The sequence below is a fragment of the Sminthopsis crassicaudata genome, chromosome 2 (assembly GCF_048593235.1).
Source record: "Sminthopsis crassicaudata isolate SCR6 chromosome 2, ASM4859323v1, whole genome shotgun sequence".
Taxonomy (NCBI): domain Eukaryota; kingdom Metazoa; phylum Chordata; class Mammalia; order Dasyuromorphia; family Dasyuridae; genus Sminthopsis; species Sminthopsis crassicaudata.
In genome coordinates this window covers 363338530-363358426 of record NC_133618.1, presented here as the reverse complement: position 1 = coordinate 363358426, position 19897 = coordinate 363338530, and the positions used below count along the sequence as shown (strand labels likewise).

Sequence of the window (19897 nt, the reverse complement as noted above, 5' to 3'; positions counted from 1 at the left end):
AGGCAAACAGCTGGAAAGCAAAACCCAGAATTTGGAAGGGGTGCCTGCTGCTCAGGGATCTGACTCCCTAGTGGGATGCATGGATTTCCCCCTGCTTTCTATGTAAGGACTGATGAAGTCAGAGATGAAGAAGCAGAGGACCTGGGAAGGAAGAGACATTGAGGTCTTATGGTCTTTCCTTTTATGTACTAGATTTGAATGTTTCTCTAAAAATAGAAACAGAGAAAACCAATAATTGTTTTTTTTAAAAACTTAGGCAGTGGACAAGTTAATCTTTTAAAATCAGCCTGTAAAATGATGCTGTACTTTTAAAAATATTTTAAAAATTCTGAACTTAAACACAAAAAGAAGAATTTTTATAAACACAGAACACAGAATTGTATATAAAACAGAGAACCTCTATTTCATGTTGTCTTTTAAATATATATGCATATATATGTAATAAATTCTACTGATTACTTTCAAAGCTATTCTGTCTCTTCCTCTCTCTCTGTCAGTCTCTCTGTCTCTGTATCTCTCTGTCTTTGTCTCTCTTTCTTTTCTGTCCCTTTCTTCTGTCTCTCTGTCTCTGCCTCTCTTTCTCTCTTCTTTCTCTTTGTTTGTCTGTCTCTCTCTGTGTCTATCTGTCTTTCTTTCTTCCTCCCCCTTTCTTCTCTGTCTCCCTGTCTCTGTCTCTCTCTTCCTCCCTTCCTCTGCTTTTCTCTCTGTATTGTTTCTGTTTTTCTCTGTCTGTCTTTCTATCACTCTCTCTGTGTTTTTGCCTCTGTCTCTATCTCTGCACGTGTCTATCTATCTCTGTCATTCTCTCTGTCTCTGTCTCTTTCTTCCTCCTCTTTTCTTCTGTCTCTGTCTGTCATTGTTTTTCTCTTTCCCTTTCTCCCTGTGATCCTCAGTCTCTTTTTCTTCCTTCTCCTTTATTCTCTCTCTCCCTCTGTCTCTCTGTCTCTTTTCCTCTCCCTCTCCCTCTCTCTCTCTCTCTCTCTCTCTCTCTCTCTCTCTCTCTCTCTCTCTCTCTCTCTCTCTCTCTGTATGGTATCTCTCTCTATAACTCCTGCTCTATCTCTGTCTCTCTTCCTCTCCTTTCTTCTCTTTTTTTTGTCTCTGTCTCTCTTGCTCGGCTGTTTCTGTCACTGTTTCTTTGTCACTCTTTCTCTTTTTTTTGTATCTCTCTGTGTCTGTCTCTCTGACTTTCTTCTTCCCTATTTTTCTTTTTCTATGTTTCTGTCTGTCTGTCTGTCTCTTCCCTTCATCTCTCTCTCAATCTTTATCTCTCTGTCACTGTCTGTCTCTTCATCCTTTCCTTCCTCTCTCTGTCTTTGTCTATCACTGTGTCTGTCTATAACTGTATCTGTCTCTCTCTCCCTTTCTTCTCTGACTCTCTGTGTCTCTTTCACTCTCTGTCTCTTTGTCTCTGTCTCTCCCTTTTTTCTTCCTTCTCCCTATCTCTTGCTGTCTCTCAGTCTTTCTTTTGTTTATCTGTTTCTTTCTCTTTATTCCTCTCTCTGTCTATCTCTCTCGCTCGCTCTCTTCCTTTCTCTTTGCTCTCACCTTCTTCCATCATGGAGCCAACTCAGAATCTTCCTCCAGTCCTAAGTGCAGACATTGAGAATGAGGAACTGAAAGAAAGTGGGAGCTTTCTATGGCTGTATCTCTGCTGGCAGAGAGCCAAACAGTGGCTAAGACAGAAGGATACATGGTTTTCAGCCTTTAGAAATGAAAGGATATAATGATGACAGATCTTGACCTGGAAATGATTTGGTCCCACTCTCTTATTTTACAAGTGAGGACGCTCAGAGCCAGAGGGATTAAAACAGTTTGAGCTAAGTTGCACAAATAATGAACAAAAGAGATAAGATTTGAACCTGGTTTTTCTGACTCTTTCCTCATCCAGTGAGAGTTTATTAAGCTTAAAGCTCCCTTCAAGCCCAGAGATGTGGGAAGAGGGGCTCCTTTGGAACTAATAGCTAATAGTTATTTGGGTGAAAAAAAGAGCAACAAGAAATGAAGACTCATGGATATTGATGAACCGAGATGAAAGAACAGGCTGGAGATTTCCCTACATCCACCACATGGTGTAGTGGGCTGAGAAAGCTGGGAAGGTGCTATTAGTCTTCCCTTTTACATAGTCCAGTACCTGGATAGCCAGAAGGGGAGGGGGACAGGAAAGGGATATAGCTTCTGTTGCTGTGAAACCTTCCTTCCTGAAACAGACAGCCTAGCCTGTCTGCTCTCATTCTGGACCCTGAGCCTTTGCAATCCTAAAACCAGTCTCAGTGCCTCCATCTGTGCAGGATGGGAGCTCACATTCACAATGCATTTTATGGGAAACTTTTAAAGCTCTTTAGCTAAAGGCAGTAAAGTAAATCAGGCTCCAAGTGATGTCTGAAATAGTTGTTAAAGGTCCAGGAGAGGGAATGGTTTTAATTGAGCAAATCCACTTTCATAGCTGCCAGACCCAATGGGTTCATACCTGCCTATAGGCTGCCTATCCTCCCATAGCTGGAGTCAGGAGTGTTTTATTAATACTTTCTTTTAATGTGGAGTCAGTTCCAGGAGTGGTGTCCCTAAGGTGGAGGATCAGAAAGTTGTCTGATCCAATAATGACTGACCTGAGGTTAAAACTCTCTCCAGTTAACCTGTTAAATTCTGAATGAGAACAGCTAGGATTTCAGAGGATAGATGGATGGTTGGACCACAAGCACTTATCCATCTTTCCCACTCTGCATTTTTCTTCATCAGGGACTATAGGATTCAGAAATAGCTTGCGAGTCCCCAGAGCACGAGGAAGGGGAGGAAGAGAGGAAGGCCCCATCCCTCACATCCCTCAGGGGTGAGAGCCTTTCACTTCTGGGCAGATTTTGAATTTGTTAGCCAAACTAAACTTTCACCAATCCAATAATGGGCACTTATGAACCTGACATTTATATCATATGTTAGGAGGGCTGTTGCCCACATGTAGCAATGGGGGTGTCATTGTGTGACTCAAAGGGAAGCAGAATAGACATCTCTAGCCCTTCTCCCCCCACCCTTCTCCAAGGGAAATTAATTACTGCCAGGAGGGGAAAAAGGAAGTTGGGGAGCAGAAGCTGACTGCTTACTCTTTTCAAAAAGAGGGAGTAACATCCTAAAAGTACATGTATCTGTTCTTTTAAATATTATTAGTCTAAGGGATATAATTTCATGCTAACTTCTGATCATTTTTTCATTACCTGGGGGGAAAAAGAGGACTCCAAGTTTTATTTTCAAAGATAGACAAAGAGAATTTCCAACAAATACCAGTTCCACAATGAACATACATAGGAATTCTCAAAGAAACTAATTTACCCAATTCAGTAGCAAAACAGAAATCAAAGGAATTATCTCTTAGAGAATATATAGCAGACAGAGTGAAGCAGCACTCAAACTTGGCTCAACTGAGAAAGAGTTCCAGATCTTACCCTAGGGGAAACCCCTGGAAAGTTCCAGTGTAACAAGCTAGGAATGAGGGTCATGAGGAAGAATATTCACTCTTCTCATGTTGGATTCTTCATGGTCTTTTCTCTTAGAAGCCTCAAGTGGGATTGACAAATCAGTAATACCTGAAGTCCAAAGAGACTTGGTGACTTAAAAATACTCCAAAGAAGACTCAAGAGCTCACCTCTCTCTCTGGCTCTTGCCAACTTTGCCTCCCCCTCACATGGACACAAGGCTTTGATCTCTGCCAGTGAGGTGAAAGCCCCATACCAATGGCTTTGGGATTAAGATTACATGTGTTTTAAGCCTTTCGGGATTCTCTAAATGATCATATTTGATTCTTACAACAATCCTATGAAGTAAGTGCTACAGTTACTATTATCTCTACTTTACAGATAAAGAAACTGAGGCTGAGAAAGATTAAGTCTTTTTGGATCTTCCCAACAGGCTTGCAAAAGACACATAGCAGAGATTATTATCCCCATATTACAAATGGGTAAACTGAGGCATAGAAGAGAGAAAGTTACTTTCTGAAAGTCAGAGTGAGGAAACAATGAATTCATGACAGAGCCATACCTAAAATCCAAATCTCTTGATTTGAATTTGGGGATCAATTTGCTATATTATTTGACCAATGGAAACAGATATTGGGAATGCTGTTTTCTAGCCATCATCTGGAAGGAGCACCTGTGCTTTTGGAGTTGAACTCTCTTTCTCCAGGGACTAATTATATGACTTGTGAATTACCCAAGCCTTTTTTTCCTATTTCTTCCCTTCCAGGGCTTGCTCATCTTTGGTCAGCTTCAATGCTGCCTAATATGTTTCCCTAGAGAAACCAGCACACTACGGACACCTGGGGTGGGACCAAAGGGAGATTTCTGAGGTGACAAAAGGAAATGAGACTTAGATCAGGTTCCTCTGTGACTGGACATGAACAGAATATTACTGGGGGAAGAAGTAGAAAACATTTGGAACAAATTAAACTCATAATTTCTGTAAACTTCAATTATTCACGCTCTCTTGCTAAATACAGTATTCAGTATAGACTATTGTTTCTGCCATTTGTTTTACTATAAACTTAAGCCTGTTTACCACAAGCTCGTCCTGTTTTAATAATTGTATGACACTGAGGATAAAGAGAAGTTTGAACATATGGGACTTTCTACCCTGAAATTTCTAGGAGTTTTTTTGTAGAATAAATCTAGGATTTTCACATCCTTATTACCTAGTATGTTGTCTTTGAGGAGAGGATGCTGATCACTATGTGGTTTTTGAAGTTTTATGGGGAAGCAGAACTCCAAGGATGGAAGGTCACAGATAGCTTATTAATGCATTGTTGGAAAGAATCCCTACATCAGTTACTTTACAGATTTTTAGAGCATTGGAACTGGAGTTACAACTCTGAGGAAGGAGCTGCTCTTTTCTCTTGTGTAGTATTTTGAAAAAAGCATGGGATTTGGAGTCAAAGAATCTCAGTTCAAAATCTATCCCTTCTAGTTAATATTGGTCTAATTCTGGGCAAGTCATAATCTCTCCTAGTCCTAGTTTCTTCATCTGTAAAATCTGGAGGTCAACTCAATGGCTCTTCCAGCTCTAAATATATAATTCTGAAAGGGAGTAAAAATTATATCCTCTAGGGTTATTGTAGGAAAAAAGCTCTTTGTTGATCATAAAATGCCAAAGAAATGTGAGTTATCTTATTATAAACAAAGTAGAAGAAATAAGTGAAGATGAAGGTAATAGCGACTTTATAAATTGTTCTTGTTGTTTGTCCTTGGTTCTCAAAGAGGACGAATGACATCAGGAAGGTGATGTCTTGACTTGAAAGTGAATTAGATTTAAGCGAGGGAGGGATGTGCAAAATCACCAGCCTCATTCTTTCCTCTAGCACCATCTGGGTCCAATGGCAAGATATAGATCGGGATGACTGGAGATGGCCCTAGTTACAGTATTAGACCTTGGCCTTTTTAAGGCCTTTCTCAGGTCTCAATATGTCTAAGGCACTGCCCATTTGGTGATTAAGACCAGGTAAGAAATGAGGTAAAAAATAGCCTCTTTTATCTACTGAAAAAAATAAATTTGGTAGGAGAAGACCTTCAGGGTTTCTGGCCAAAACAGAAAAAAAACCTACTATTTACAGTCACTCTAAGCCATCAAAACTCAAACAATGATCAAGTGAGACTTGGGCTGGACAATCAGTGAGAGCTAGAGTGATTTGGGTTTTAAAAGGCATAGTCAATTAGCTCCATTTGACTCCCAATTGGATTTATTCAAGTCTGGTTTTCCACTGCTGTTTTTCAAGAAATCATAAATGAAACTACATTAATTAGATTTAATTAATAGAATTAATTATTCCAGTTTTCTTTTTTTAAAAGGTACAATAAATAAGTAAAGAAGAGGGGGAAAAGTCTAGCCCATAAAATGCAAGGTTTCAGCAATAAAAATTCAGCCAAAAATTTATATTCCTTTGGGCAGAGCAGCTGCTGATAAAAGAATGATTCCCTAGGTTGGGCTTTATGAAGAGAAGAGATTAAATGAAATGGTCTGGGATATATATATATATATATATATATATATATATATATATATATATATATATGTGTGTGTGTGTGTGTGTGTGTGTGTGTGTGTGTGTGTGTGTGTGTGTATAATATATATATATGTGTGTGTATAATATATATATATATGTGTGTGTGTGTGTATAATATATATATATATATATATGTATAGCTACAACTAAAGAATCATTAAACTTGAAAATTTATTTCTACTATGTAACTTCCCCTAAATTATTTTCATTTTTCAAGGCTCAACTCAAGAGCTACATTTTTAATGAAACCTTCTCAGGCTGTACCAGATTCATGAGCTCCCCCTTTTCCTTACTCTCTCATCTCTACTGGTCCCTAACTTAGCTGTCTAAGCCTTTTCTCTCCAGGATGCTTGTCAATCATCTGACTGGGGCCAAGGTTGAGTCTTCCTTGTATCCTCCACAGCATTCAGCACAAGAATAGGCAAGCAGTGACTTCTTATCTCATCATTAGTGTTATATTGTGTGTTATATTGGTCTGATCAGCCTTTGTCAGATACACTAACTTGACTCTAACATAATAATGTCACTTTAGTCCTCTCTAAGAATGAAGGACAGCAACCAATTATAATCAATGACATTGGTTTTGTTTTTTGTTTTGGGTTGTTTTTTTTTTAATCAGGGCAATCAGAGTTAAGTGACTTGTCTAGGGTCACATAGCTAGTAAGTGTCAAGTATCTGAGGCCAGATTTGAGGTTCCTCTTACTTCAGGGCTGGTGCTCTCTCTACTGTGTCACCTAACTGCCCCAACTTTAGTCTTCTTACTGATCAGCCCCTCAAAAACATTAAGTCTTCACTAAGGGTCAGGCATTGTATTATGCTTTGGGGATACAAAAAAGGTCTAAACAGCCCTTCTCTAAGCAAACAGTTATAGTCAAACAAAAAATATCCGGGGTGAGTTTCAGGTTATCTCACAGGAAAGACACTAAGATGAAGGAGAACTTGTAGAAGGTGAAATTGTAGCTGAGGCTTGAGGGAAACCAGGGAGGCCAGAAGGAAGAGGTGAGGAAAGAGAGGGCATCAGGAATGGAGACCCATGAGTCCCACAGAATCAGGAGATGACATTTCTTGTTTAAAGAACAGCAAGGAGATCAATGTCACTGGAGAGTAAAGTATAAGATTAGAAGGATGGGCAGGTAGGCGGCACCATAGTGCATAAACTGGCAAATCACTTAATCCTGTTTTGCCTCAGTTTTCTCATCTGTAAAATGAGCTAGAGAAGAAAATGGGAAATCACTCTAGTTTCTTTTCCAAGAAAGCCCCAAATGGGGACTCAACAACAACAAAGGACTGGAAAGATAGAAAAGGGCCAGGTTATTCAAGGTTTTTAAAAACTGAACAGATGGTTTAGTGTTTGATGTGGAGACAGGAAGGAGCTATTGGAATTTGCTGAGTAGGGTGGTGAGTAAAGGTAGCTGAATTGGAAGATGGACTGGAGTGGGAGAAGACTTGTGGCAGGGAGACCAAGCAGCAAGCTATTGCCACAGTCTGGTGTGAGTCTCCAGAGTGGTGTCAGTGTCACTGGAGAGAAGGTGGCAAATTCATTCTGAGATTTTGTACTGCCTGTGTCTTATGTGTACAATTATTTACGTGTTATCTCCCCAGTTAGAATGTGTGATTCCTGAAGGCAAGAGCCACGTTTCTGTCTTTCTTTGCATCTCCAGTGCATCTGGAACATCTGCTTAATATTGACTGACACAAGAGGGAGACATCAAGTGGTCCTCTGCTGGCTGATCCCGATTCATTGTATATTAAGGGAGTCTCATCATCCAAGCAATCTTTTCTTCTAGATTGTTCCTTTCACATGGTGCATGTGCCAGGAAATAAAGTAAAGGGATCTGAAATGCCCCTACTTCCATTATCCTGCCAAAGTGAGTGAGATCACGCTCCATCCTAAGGCTTTATTATGAGCAGAAACTGCGAGCAGGATGTAGAAAACCTTGAGATCATTTCACCTCTGGACATGTCCTGGAAAAAGCTGCCAATTCACATCATAGAGGCAGTAAATGTATCAATTGCTCAAAACCTAACAAGTTCTTAAAGCTGCCCTGAGATAATCAGGTGGAAAATCTGATTTTTGAGAACTTATTTCTAAAGAAAGCCCTTCTGTGTTCACTCCTCTCCAGACACACTGCTCCAATTCTTTTTGACAACACAGCTGAGTCCCTGACCAGGAGCCCACAGGCTGATTTATGTCTTAATAATATGTTATTAAATCACCGGATCCATGAAGCTGTTTATGGGTTTAAGGCGTGCCTCATCAGCAATAACTACAAAAAAATACATGTATGTATATATATATATATATATATATATATATATATATATATATATATATCTTGCACCTATGGCATAGAACCTTGGGCTGAGGGGAAGAGACAGAGGGTGTGGTGAGATGGTATGGGGTGGGGTTCTCTGGGCTTGAATTAGAGAAGAAGAAAGAGAAAAAAAGGTATGGTCTAGACACAAGATCAATAGATCTTGATACCAGTGGAACCAACTTACTGTTTCCTACTAGACACCTATGATTCCCCAGGATCTGCCCATGGGAGCCTCTTTAACCCTATGGGCTCTTCATAAACTCTGAAGAGGCAAGGACAAGGAAGGCTATAGCCTCCTCATAGTTCTCAGAGGAGCCTCTACTTGAGAGGGTCCTTCTCCCTCCCCATGTGGGCTTTGCTTGTTTGAGAAATTATCTTTCAGTACCTCTGCTAACTTTCCTAAGCTACAGGAATTAAAAATCCTGGCTTGGGAAGTCACCGGGAATTTGGGAAAGAGTATTCCAGCTACTTTCCTCAGTTTCTTCTTTTCTAGAGTATCCTAGGGAATGGAGTCTAATCATGAAGTAGAGCCCATGCTATCCTTATGGGATCTTCAGCCCTTCTTGGAGCAAACACTACTTCCAAGTTCCCTTGCCCAACTCCCATGTCTGCAGCATCCTCCAGAGAAGCCTTGGCCAGACTGGCATAACTTGACAATCAAAAATCATTACATGATACTTCTTCTTAAACAAACTTTGATGAAACAACAACTTCTCTGGAAGGGGGACTAGACTTGGCCTTGGATTTGGGGGACAAAAGGGCCTCATAATAGAAACAATTCTTCCCCATTGCTGAGAACTGGAAAACAAATAAGTTCTTGCTCCAACGTGAGCCAAGAAGAGACCTTAGCATTTGACCATTTTCTATGTGACCTGAAGGGGCTCAAAGTAGTAGAGCTTTGCTGTAAGTGATAGATCTGAAAAGATCATGAAAACAAGACAGTCACCTTTTCTGTTCAGTTAGGAACAGAGAAGGAGCAAAGCAGCCACCATTGATTACAGACTTGGGATTTCTTGATATTATATCCTCTCCCACTGTACCCCATTCCTGAAGATGATAGGAAAGTACCTAGAAATACTAAATGCCAGGCAGAGGAATAACACTTTTCTGTCCAGCAAAAATAGGATTTTCCATAGTGGGCGATGGTCTATTCCCATCAGGCACAGGCGACCATGACTGATTCTTTCTCCCCATTGATGGTTCCGAACAGGATGTGTGGGCTCCTGGCATGGCTCTACAAATGCCTACCATGAGCATCAGGATTTTCCTAGCAAAGCTTTTGCATACTTGGCCCTAGGCCGGGCATGGCCTGGGCCTTCTCTCACTCTCCAAAAATGAATGAGCTGAATTCATTTACTGTGAACAAATCCCACACAGGCAAGTCTTATTCCTTTCCTGTTTTCTTTGTGAGATTGGTCAATCATTCATTCCTACTTACCTTCTGTCCCTAGACTTTGAGCTTGCTGAGGGCAGGTTTGCTTCTGTCCTGTCCCTACTTTATCTCATTAGCTCACTGAAGTCATGGCCTAGGGATGCTCTGGTTATATGTCTCTCGAACTGTGAACTCAAGAGTACAGTGCTGCCTGTGCTTTCTGACTTCTTCATCCACCAACCAGTGGAATTCAGCAATGGGTTCAGCCTATCTTCATGTGTTCAGTGAGTACTTACTGAATTGAGACTGTGTTATGGTGTAGCTGTAGCAGATAGTTGTTTTTCCTCCTGTGTTTCCTTCTTCCCTTCATTCTTGCAGTCCTGAAGGTCCTCTGACCTGTCTCCCCAACCAGAGTGTTGACGTTGCCCTGAAGCAAGTGTTCTCTAGTTTCCAATTACTCAAATTACTTTTTTATATTCTGAACTGTCTAGAGAATAGAACACATCTCTGTTTCCCCATATGTCCACACCTGGTGCTCAGAAGTAATGGGCAGTGGGGTCCTAAGCAGGTCATGTTTCAAATGCACTCTTGGCTCTGGTCCTAGCATGTGTGAGAACATCCCTCAGCCTGGATGGGAGGTGGGGGTTGTTGGAAGCTAGGCCAGGGAATGAGTCACTATTTGGGACTGATGTTAGAATTCTTTATGAGTTTCTTTGTCTCTAGGGTCTGGGTACTGGGTGGACAGTTTTCTAAGAGATCATAGAACCACTGGGAAAAAAAACCAAACCAAACCAAAACAAAATAAAAACAAAACAAAACAAAAAACTTCTTTGCTTCCGTGTCTAGCAAAGCAGCTTCCCTTCTTCCTTACCCACATAGCCTCACAGAAAATCATAATAGTTAATATTTATACAGTGCTTTAAGGTTAGGAAAAAACTTATAACATATCTCATTTTATCCTCACAACAACCTCACTTGGGCAGTAGGTTCTGTTACTGTTCCCATTTTAAAGATGAGAGAACAGAGGACCATTGAGGTTAAGTGGCTTGCTGAGAGTCAAACAGCTATGAAGTATGTATGGCTAGATTTGAATTCAGGTTTTCCTGACACCAGATCCAGTATTCTTATTATCTTTAGTATGGAATCATAGAAACTAATAGCTAGAAGGGGAGTCATCTAATCTGTTTCCTAACTCATTCTCTTCAAAACAGCCTTGACAAATGACAAATCCCCTTTCTGCTTAGCTTTGTTAGGAAATTTTGGCCCAAATGCACTTTAGTTTCTAAGTCTTCACTAACTCCTCCCAACAATCCCCCCAGGGCGGGGTTGCCAGTCCCCTCACATCCAGGTCAATATTTGTCCTACAGTGTGATTCCCTTAAACTAAGCATAATTAATAATAGAGATGTTCTGAGCAAGGCAGAAGGTAGCAGACTATTGTTTCCCATCTTCAAGAGAAGGTTCACGGGTGTGATGCTTGTCTTAAATCTGTGTAGATTCCTACTTTCTACTATTACTTACCACATGTGTTCTCCAGAAGGGACAGTGTACACCTTGGAATACCATTTACTTCTGTGCCCTTGACTACTGTCTTCCCTTAGTAGGCAGATTTGAAATTCTCTCCCTGGATTTTTTGTTTCCTGCTAATTGTGTGACATAGAGGCCAGATGCTGCTTTTTTTTTTTTACTTAGGAAGTCCTCTTCCTCATTTCTGGTTTTCCATATTCCTTCTTTACTTGTACCTCTAAGAACTCCCTTCAAGGCTCAGGCCATCTCTTTCAAGAGGCTTTCCCTGATTGTCTTTATTTGTAACTGTCTGGCATTATTATTTTGCTTTTCCATTTATATATATCCCACATTTACTTATCTGTGAATGTGTAGTGTGCCCCGAGCTGATTTAACCTCTTTAAGGGTAGGGATCATTTCATTTTTATCTTCATATGTTCCACATGATGCCTTCCACATAATAGGTGTTGAACAATGCTAAATGATTAAGGGTAGTCACATCACTAGGAATATTAATTTATACTAAAGCATCAGCAGTTTGTAACTCAAATCAGAGAAAGGTTCCAAAGGGTCATGGTTCCACCTGTTGAAAGAGTCTGTGGTTCAATGTGTAGCAGAGGCTAGACGTAGCTGCCCTTCCTTCCCTAATATGCAGTGAATAAAACTGAAGTTCATGGTCTTAGCCTTTGGGAAAGGAAGGATAGCTCCCCTGTCTGGTACATGGGTGAATGTCAGAGTCTAGGACAGAAAGAAAGCATAAACTGGCAGTGAGCAGTCAACCTTTCACCTAGCTCCCTTCCACTCGAAGGAGAGAAGAGTGACAGCAATTGTTTTGGGTTAAATACCTATTTCTTCCTAATAGATTCTGCTTCCCCGTCCCATTACTTCTTATGGGAGAGTGGTGCTTCTGGTAGTCTGTCTTTTGTCCCTGGAAAGAAAAAGTATCTCCTGATCTTTTCAGCATGGCTGCTACCATGTAGCCATGTGCTTGATGATGAAGGACCGGAAACTGAATAGAGTTGGGTCTGTCTTCACTGGGTTAACAAGAAATGATGATTTGAAATCTTAGACCTCAGATACTCAATCAGGGACTACCAGATGGGCTGTCTAGTCTAATATCCTCATTTTACAGATGAGGAAATGGGTCCCAAGAAGTTCAACGACTTGCTCAAGTTTCCATAGGAAATTATTATTTAAGATGATAATTGAGTCCCCCTTCTCTGGTTTCAAAGCCAACACTCCTTCCAAAGTCTCTCATGTTTTTTGATGAATAGAAAGACTTTAGAGAAACATGGAAAAACTTGTACAAATTGACACTAAGTGAAGTAAGAGCAGGATTAGAAAAAACAATAAGATTATTGGAATAATGTAATTACAAAGAACAAGGAAACAAAACTGAAAGATGTATAACTATACTGACTGAGAAAGTTGGCTCTTTCTTTTCAAAGTGCAAATATGGTCATACTTAGCTTTTGTGTTGGTTGACTTTACAAGGGATGACAGCAGTGGGAGAGGAGGAGGAAGATATTTGGTAAAAGGTGGTATATAACAAAAATATGAATAAAATAAAAATAAAATCATATTTTAAAATTCAGTACCACTAATTTAAGCTGACTCAAGTAGTTCCCCCCTCTGATCTCTTGAACATATTCACTATGCCATGAAAAGGAACTCAAAATACAGAATGCTGGTTTTATTGGTGACAAAGTAGAAAAGGCTTCCTATATTTACAGAAAGTTTGGTTGAGTCCAGGGCAGAAATGTTAACAAAAGCAGAAATTACAATATGGACAGGGAGCAGCGCAAGGAGAAGGAAACAGCTCTTCCATGGGGCAAACTTGATACCTTTCTTTCTCCTGAGGGTAAAGGTATTTTACTGTGAAAGTGTCACCTACAAAGTTTGAGCCGTGTTACAAAGAATGTGATGTGTGTGTGTGTGTGTGCATAGTCAGGACAGGCCACCCTGTCAATGCCCTTAGGTCTGGATATGGCTGGGCTGCTCTCAGACAAGTTCGACTTTGGCATTGGGGTAGACAGCTACAACATCATAGCCCTCTGGAGGCTTCACCCGCGCCTTGGCATGGGTCTCACAATACAGATGTTCCTCAATAAAGAAGTACCCTCTCTGCTTGAGGTTGAGGCCACAGTCGCTGCACATGAAGCACTCTGGGTGGTAGAGTTTGTCCCGTGCCTTCACAATTGTGCCCCTGGGGAAAGAGGGAAAAGCAAGAAGAGAGATCGTGAAAGATGGTTTATAGAAAGATCATCGTCCAGCACTAGCTCTCACCTGTTGGACCCTGTTTTTTTTTTTAATCTTTATTAAACATACATTAAGATTTCAACTATGTTGCTTCTGAAAAGAGATGGGAAAATATATCAACTTCCTTTCTTTATAGAGCTAGAGAATTGAGTCTGGAATACTGCATAAATTATCAGATTTGACTGACATTATGGCTAGCTTTGCTGAATCTCTTTTAAAAAATTCTTTGTTGGCAATTCCAATAGAACTTGTGATAAAAAGAGTTATCCTCATTTAGAGAGAGAACTATGGAGACAATGTGGATCAAAGCATAATATTTTCACCTTTTTGCTGTTTTGTTTGCTTGTTTTTCTCTCATGTTTTTCCCTTTTAATCTGATTTTTTGGTGCAATATGTTTAGAAGAATTGCACACGTTTAACCTATGTCAGATTGCTTGTTGTCTTGGGGAGATGGAAAAGGGAGAGAGAAGGAGAAAAATGTGGAACACAAGGTTTTGCAAAAGTGAATAATGAAAACCATCTTTGCACATATTTGGAAAAATAAAATACTATTAAAATTTTTAAAAATAAAAATTATTTGTTACAAGAGATGGTTTGTTGGATAGGGAAGAGAGAAAGGATGAAGGTGACATTAAAAGATCATTATGTCCTGCCCCTAAATCTCAGCATAACAAATGGGGCTAAAGTAGCTCACATTTAGGTCCCTAGAATCTGCCTCAATTGTTTTGGCACCAGCATTGTAAAGCCCCGCTCATGTGCCTAATGGTCACAAGCTAGCTATGGTCCGAGTCCTTTCATGGAAGTACTTGGAATTAAAGAATCATATATGTCTTTTGTGGGAACAATTTACAAAAATCTTTCTCATCATTGTGAGGGAACCTGGCGTGTATTACCTCCTCTAACCCTGGAACTGACATAGAGGAAGAGAGGGAGGAAGAAAGCGATATGTCTATACTCACACGATGCCATTCCCACATCTGGTACACTCAGGAAGCAACTGCAGGCTGCCCATGGGACCGCCTAGCTTGGAGACAGGAGACTTGAGGTTTCTGGGGCCACCTGCTCGGTCTAGTTTCTCACCTGTCAAGTGAAGAAGGGATATATATTGACCTTGGACCAGGCTTGAACTCTGTCCTGACCCAAGTTTAGGTTAACTGGACAATGGGACAGAAGCCCAGAAGAGAGAGCAAACAACAAATTACATGTAGTTATTTGTACCACAGATGAGAGCTCAGGAAAGATATCTTTGGGTCACTTGGGGACCAGTGTGTGCCACAGGCTCAGATAGGTCGGGGGCATACATATCATGAACCTGGATTCTGAAAACGCACAAACTTCCTTTTGAAAACCAAATTCCAACTTCTTTATGGCAAGCTTGTGTCTCAGAGACATGGGACTTTGGGATTCTTGGCTTAGCTCCTGATCTCAGAGATATAACCATGCCTGTGTTCAGGTTTTACTTCACTCATTATGTAACACTGGGGCAGAACTATACCCTTGGAACCTCATCTTGCCCTAATTCTTCTCAGTCTTCCAATATTTCCAGCTCTCCATCCCATGTCTGTAAGACAAACAATAGATTCCCCCAATGGTAGGAGGTCAATAATCCAGCCCAAATGTTGACAGGGATTATTTGTGTCTGACCTGAGTTCATATTGGTCTGATCAGTCACATTTGGACACACTAATTAGACTCTAACGAAGTGATGTCATTTTGGTCTTCTTTGAGAATGAAAGATAGTAATCAACTAGCCAAACAATGATATAATGACAGGGCTGATGATTCACCCAGTCTGAAGTCACTTTGTAGTTCTTTTGTGTGTATTCCCATCTCACTTGTGAACAAATGTGCCCCCTACAATGCAGTAAGATTCTTGACAGCCATATTGGCTATCTCACTCTCATCTTTTTTATCTCCAGCACCTACTTAGTGTCTAATACACAGCAGGTGCTTAATAAATGCTTGTTATTCTTATGTGTTGAAAAACATTACAAAAAATGAGAGACACAATAGTCTGACCTCCTTCCCCTAGCATAGTTAAGCCTTCTTCTCCTTATCCCTTTTTATCTTCTCTTTCTACCATCCCCTCCCCATCTAAGCCATAAATCTGTATTCTGGTGGGAGGTCAGCACACGCATACTGCATGTGGACATATGTTCACAAACATGTGTGTGCACAGACACTCCTCAGAGTTGCTTTGAACATATTGCCATACACAAAAGGTTATATTTTCACACGTGGGCAAAAATATAGTTACAAGATTATAGTTTTGGAATGGGAATGGACCTTGGAAATCATCTAGTCCAACAGCCTAATTTTATAGATGAGGAAAATGAAGTCCTAAGAAGTCAGAGGACTTCCCACTCACTTACATCATAAACATCAGAGGAAGATTTGAACCCTCTGAACCAGAATTGTTTTCCCCATTGTTTTTTCTCCTGTTCCTTTCTAATAGCTATTATCTGATAATTATTCATGATTCTGTCTACTCATTCTAGGCTGAGACCCAGAAATGGGAGAATTCTAAACTATACTCTAGAGTAGAGGGGGCCTCTAAGGAAGCAGTTATATGCATCTTTATCCCCATCCCTTACTTTTGTAGGTAAAGATAGATTCTCAGGTTTATCTTTTTATGGGTTAAGAAAACTAAAAAACAAAACTAAACAAAGCAAAAAATTAACCAACTCCAAATCCTATTATCACAAACTAAAAGTGTTGGGAGGCAGTGATACTAAATTGACTATTTTGGCTAATTTGGGCCAATTACCCAAGCTGAAGCATGTGGGAAGACAAAGACTACCCGGCTATTTCTAGAGAATCTAGATGTGTGATTCATCCATAGATCCTCTGTTCAACTCCTCTGCTTCCTGCCCACTCAACACTGGAGCTGGCTATGGGACCCTGTCATCCTTAGCACAGACCACAGGGTCTCAAAGACCATACCTAGTAATTGATTCTGCTGGACACAGGAGAAAAAGGAAGAAAGTTTTCAGATATGACATATAAGGCTGAGATAGCTTTTACTGAGAACATCAGAACTGGATTCTAGAGGTTTCATTGCTTTCCTCTTTTTGGCAAAGGTACAGAGCCACAACAAAGCCATAAAAGCAATAATCTCAGAATCCTGACATAAATATGATAAATGTTCAGTTCTTGGGATTGTGTTGGCAGAATTTACTAAGGCAAACACCAGGTTAGGGTAAGGGAAGGGTCATCCCATGACTAGCACAGACTCTTCAAATCACAAGAGTTAAGTAACTGGCTCTCAGGCCAGCTGCTTAGCACATCCTGAACAGAAAGATTTCTGATCTGCCCTATGGGATATACAGTTTGGGATGTTCAGAAGGCAGTTTCTGATTCAAGACTGGATTTAGAGAGATAAGGCTGGATAAATAGATCTGAAAGTCATCTGTATTAAGATGAAAATTTGAATCCATGGGAGCTGATGAGATCACTAAGTGAGAGAATACATAGAAAAAAGAGAATCCAGAACAAAGCCATGGGAGGCCCTCATTGTTATTCAAAGAGAAAAAAAGACCGAAAAGGAGAAATAAGTCAGACAGAAAGAGCATCAAGAGAAAGCAGACTCTTAGAACCCAGAGAGGAGTGCATCCAGGAGAAGTTAATCAATAATGTTAAGTGCTTTATAGATGGATGAGGATTGAAAAGAAGACAGTAGATTTGTCAATTATGAGATTTCTGAGAAGCAATTAGGTGGTACAATGGATAGAGCACCAATACTGGAGTCAGGAGATCTCAGTTCAAATCCAGCTAACTGTGTGGCCATATTCACTAACTTCTGATTGTTGAGAGATAGACAGACAAACATAGAGAAATTACTGTTAATTGTGGGGGAAAACAATTTCAGTTGAATAATGAGGTCAGAATCCAGATTTTTGTGTGTTTAAAGATAATAGGAGGAGAGGAAGTGGAGGCAAATTTTTTTAAAGGATGAGTGAAACTTGGGCAGGTTTCTAGTCAGCAAAAAAAGATTCAGGAGATAAAGATGAGAGAAACAGAGGTACACAAAGAGAGAGAGAGAAAAAGTCAGAGACAGAGAGAAAAAGAGACAGATAAAAAGAGAGAAGACGGGGGAGGAAGAGAGACAGAGAAGACAGAGATAGAGACAGAGACAGAGAGAGAGAGACTGGAAGACAGAAACATAGAGAGAGACACAGAGACATAAATAGAAAGAAGGCAGAGATAGAAAGACACACAGAGATAGAGACAAAGAAAGTGAGAGAGACAGAGACAGGCAGAGCTAGAAGAGGGGAGAAATATACAAAGATAGAACAGAGACAAACATGAGACATACAGAGACAGGGAGAGAGAGAGAGAGAGAGAGAGAGAGAGAGAGAGAGAGAGAGAGAGAGAGAGAGAGAGAGAGAGAGAAGACAGAAAACAGAGACAGAAGCAGAGCAAAAGTGAGAGAGAGAGAAAGAGAGTCAGAAAGGAGAGAAACAGAGAGAGAGAATGAAGGAGACAGAGACGGAGACAGAAAGAAGACACAGAGAAGATACAGAAAAAGACATAGAGACAGAAAGAGATTGAGATAGAAAAGTACACAGCGAGAGAAAGAGAGAAAAAAAAAAACAGAGACACAGAGAGAAACAGAGGCAGAGAATAGGGATAAACATAGCTTTTGATGAAAATCCCAGAGGGGTCTCACCTCAGGCCCAGAGCTACTGACCACCCACAGACAGAAGTCAGAGGTTTGGCTCTCTCCGACAAACCAATCACTCCAGTCAAGTCCTGGTGTCTATCTGCACTGTCTAATCCTAAAGCCAGTCTGCACTGTCTTAGATGGACAACTGTTAACTAAATCCAAGGCTTTAGTCTTATCTCCTATCCCATCCCCCAGTGTGAGCTCTCAGAGGGCAAGGCCAAGGGCTGTACAAAAGGAGAAGGATGTCTGGATCTGGGAGCCCTCGAGAAATTCAAAACAATACCTCAAACACCCATAATCTCTCTCCTAAACTCCTTAAGTATTTCTCTCCTAATCTCTCTCCTAAAACTCCTTGAGTATTTCTCTCCTAATCTCTCTCCTAAAACTCCTTAAGTTTTCTCAGAACCATTTTTAGGTAATGACACTGATATCAATTTCATATACAATTCTTCTTCTTCTTCTTCTTCTTTTTTTTTTTTAAATGACTTTGTACATTAAAGCTTGAGTTTGCTGGTGATTAAGTTCATGATTGAGGAAAAAAATTGAAGCTTCAAAAAAAAAGAGAAAAAAGAATGATAGGGTGTTATTTCAGACAGGTTACTTAAATCTCTCTGGGCCTCAGAATTAGGAAATGAGCTCAGAAGAAAACTCAAGATTCCTGGCTCTTAGTTCAATGTTGATCACATCGGATTGTGGCACTTCTAACTCAGAGATGAATGACCTACAAGTATTAACTGTCTACAAGGAAACTTATTTTTTGAAAGCTGTATTTTGAAGCCCCCTTGCCCCCTAGTCCCCAACTTACTGCTGATGGGTAGCCATGGTTACTTAGTTTATTGAATCCATCCTTCTCATGAGGACATTGAACTCAAAGAGGTTAAGTAATATAGCCAGTCAGCAAGGAGCAGAGCTGGGCTTTGAACACTTTATCCTAGGCAAGCATAAGGCTGAATAGAGGGAAAGGAAGGAAGGGTGAGATGTAGAGCAAGAATGGAGGTCCGAACCTTGGGTAGGTGAAGACTTCTTACCATTCTCTCCAGCTTCTAGCATTCCTTGTAGGTATCTGAAGGAACCAGACTGCTTGGGTTCTGATGCAGGTTCCCCATATTCCTGGAGCATTTTGTACACATCAGATTCCACGTCAATACCATTCCTGCTCCTTGGAAGAGATCTTGTAGAGTCAGCACTGCTGGATTTGAAAGAGAGAGAAAGCATAGGCCATGAGGGAACCTTCCAGCTGCTACCTGACTATGAGGGTCAAGCAAGATGGCACAGATCAATGTGAGGAGTTGTCTGTGGTCTGACCCACTTCCTTTTGTGCTTGTAGCAGAGCTCAGTCTAGTTTGGGTCTGTTGGAGGAGGGGGGAGGTGGTGGTGTTGTGAGAAGCAGAATGACCCACTCTGATTTCTCTTTAGAGAGACTCTGCTCTCCCTCTAAGTCCTAGTAATGCTTTCTTGTACCTCTAGAGGGAAGGAAAGCTTTCCTTATGCTTTCTTAACTAGAAGAATACAAGTTGTTTAGAGATCAGAAGAAAGAAAATAATAGAAAAAATAACTAAGAAAGAACTAGAAAGGAATGAAGGGGTTTTAGAATCCTACCCCTTTATTTTAAAGACAAAGAGAGTATATTCCAGAGTGGTTTAATGACTTCCCCAAACCTAATCTGATTAAAAAGTGTCAAAACCTTGAGATCTGAGCTGAGGTTCTCTGCCTCCAAATTCACCATTCTTTCCA

General features: G+C 40.5%; 1 protein-coding gene and 1 long non-coding RNA gene across 3 annotated transcripts in view; one reads left to right on the top strand and one right to left on the bottom strand.

The window, feature by feature from the left end:
- The window catches only part of LOC141556596 (uncharacterized), a 113003-nt gene that overhangs the window by 31522 nt on the left and 61584 nt on the right, over positions 1–19897 (top strand). The window lies entirely within an intron of this gene.
- PDLIM4 (PDZ and LIM domain 4) overlaps positions 12911–19897 on the bottom strand; it is a 100663-nt gene continuing 93676 nt past the window's right edge. The window contains exons 5-7 of one of the 2 annotated variants that reach the window (XM_074290976.1): positions 19192–19352; positions 14457–14577; positions 12911–13444 (exon numbers count right to left, since the gene is read on the bottom strand). In XM_074290976.1, coding sequence (XP_074147077.1) covers positions 13240–13444; positions 14457–14577; positions 19192–19352 — 487 coding nt within the window. In that variant the 3' untranslated portion in view covers positions 12911–13239. The remainder of the gene's footprint in view (positions 13445–14456; positions 14578–19191; positions 19353–19897) is intronic. The other variant, XM_074290977.1, reaches the window with a different exon arrangement.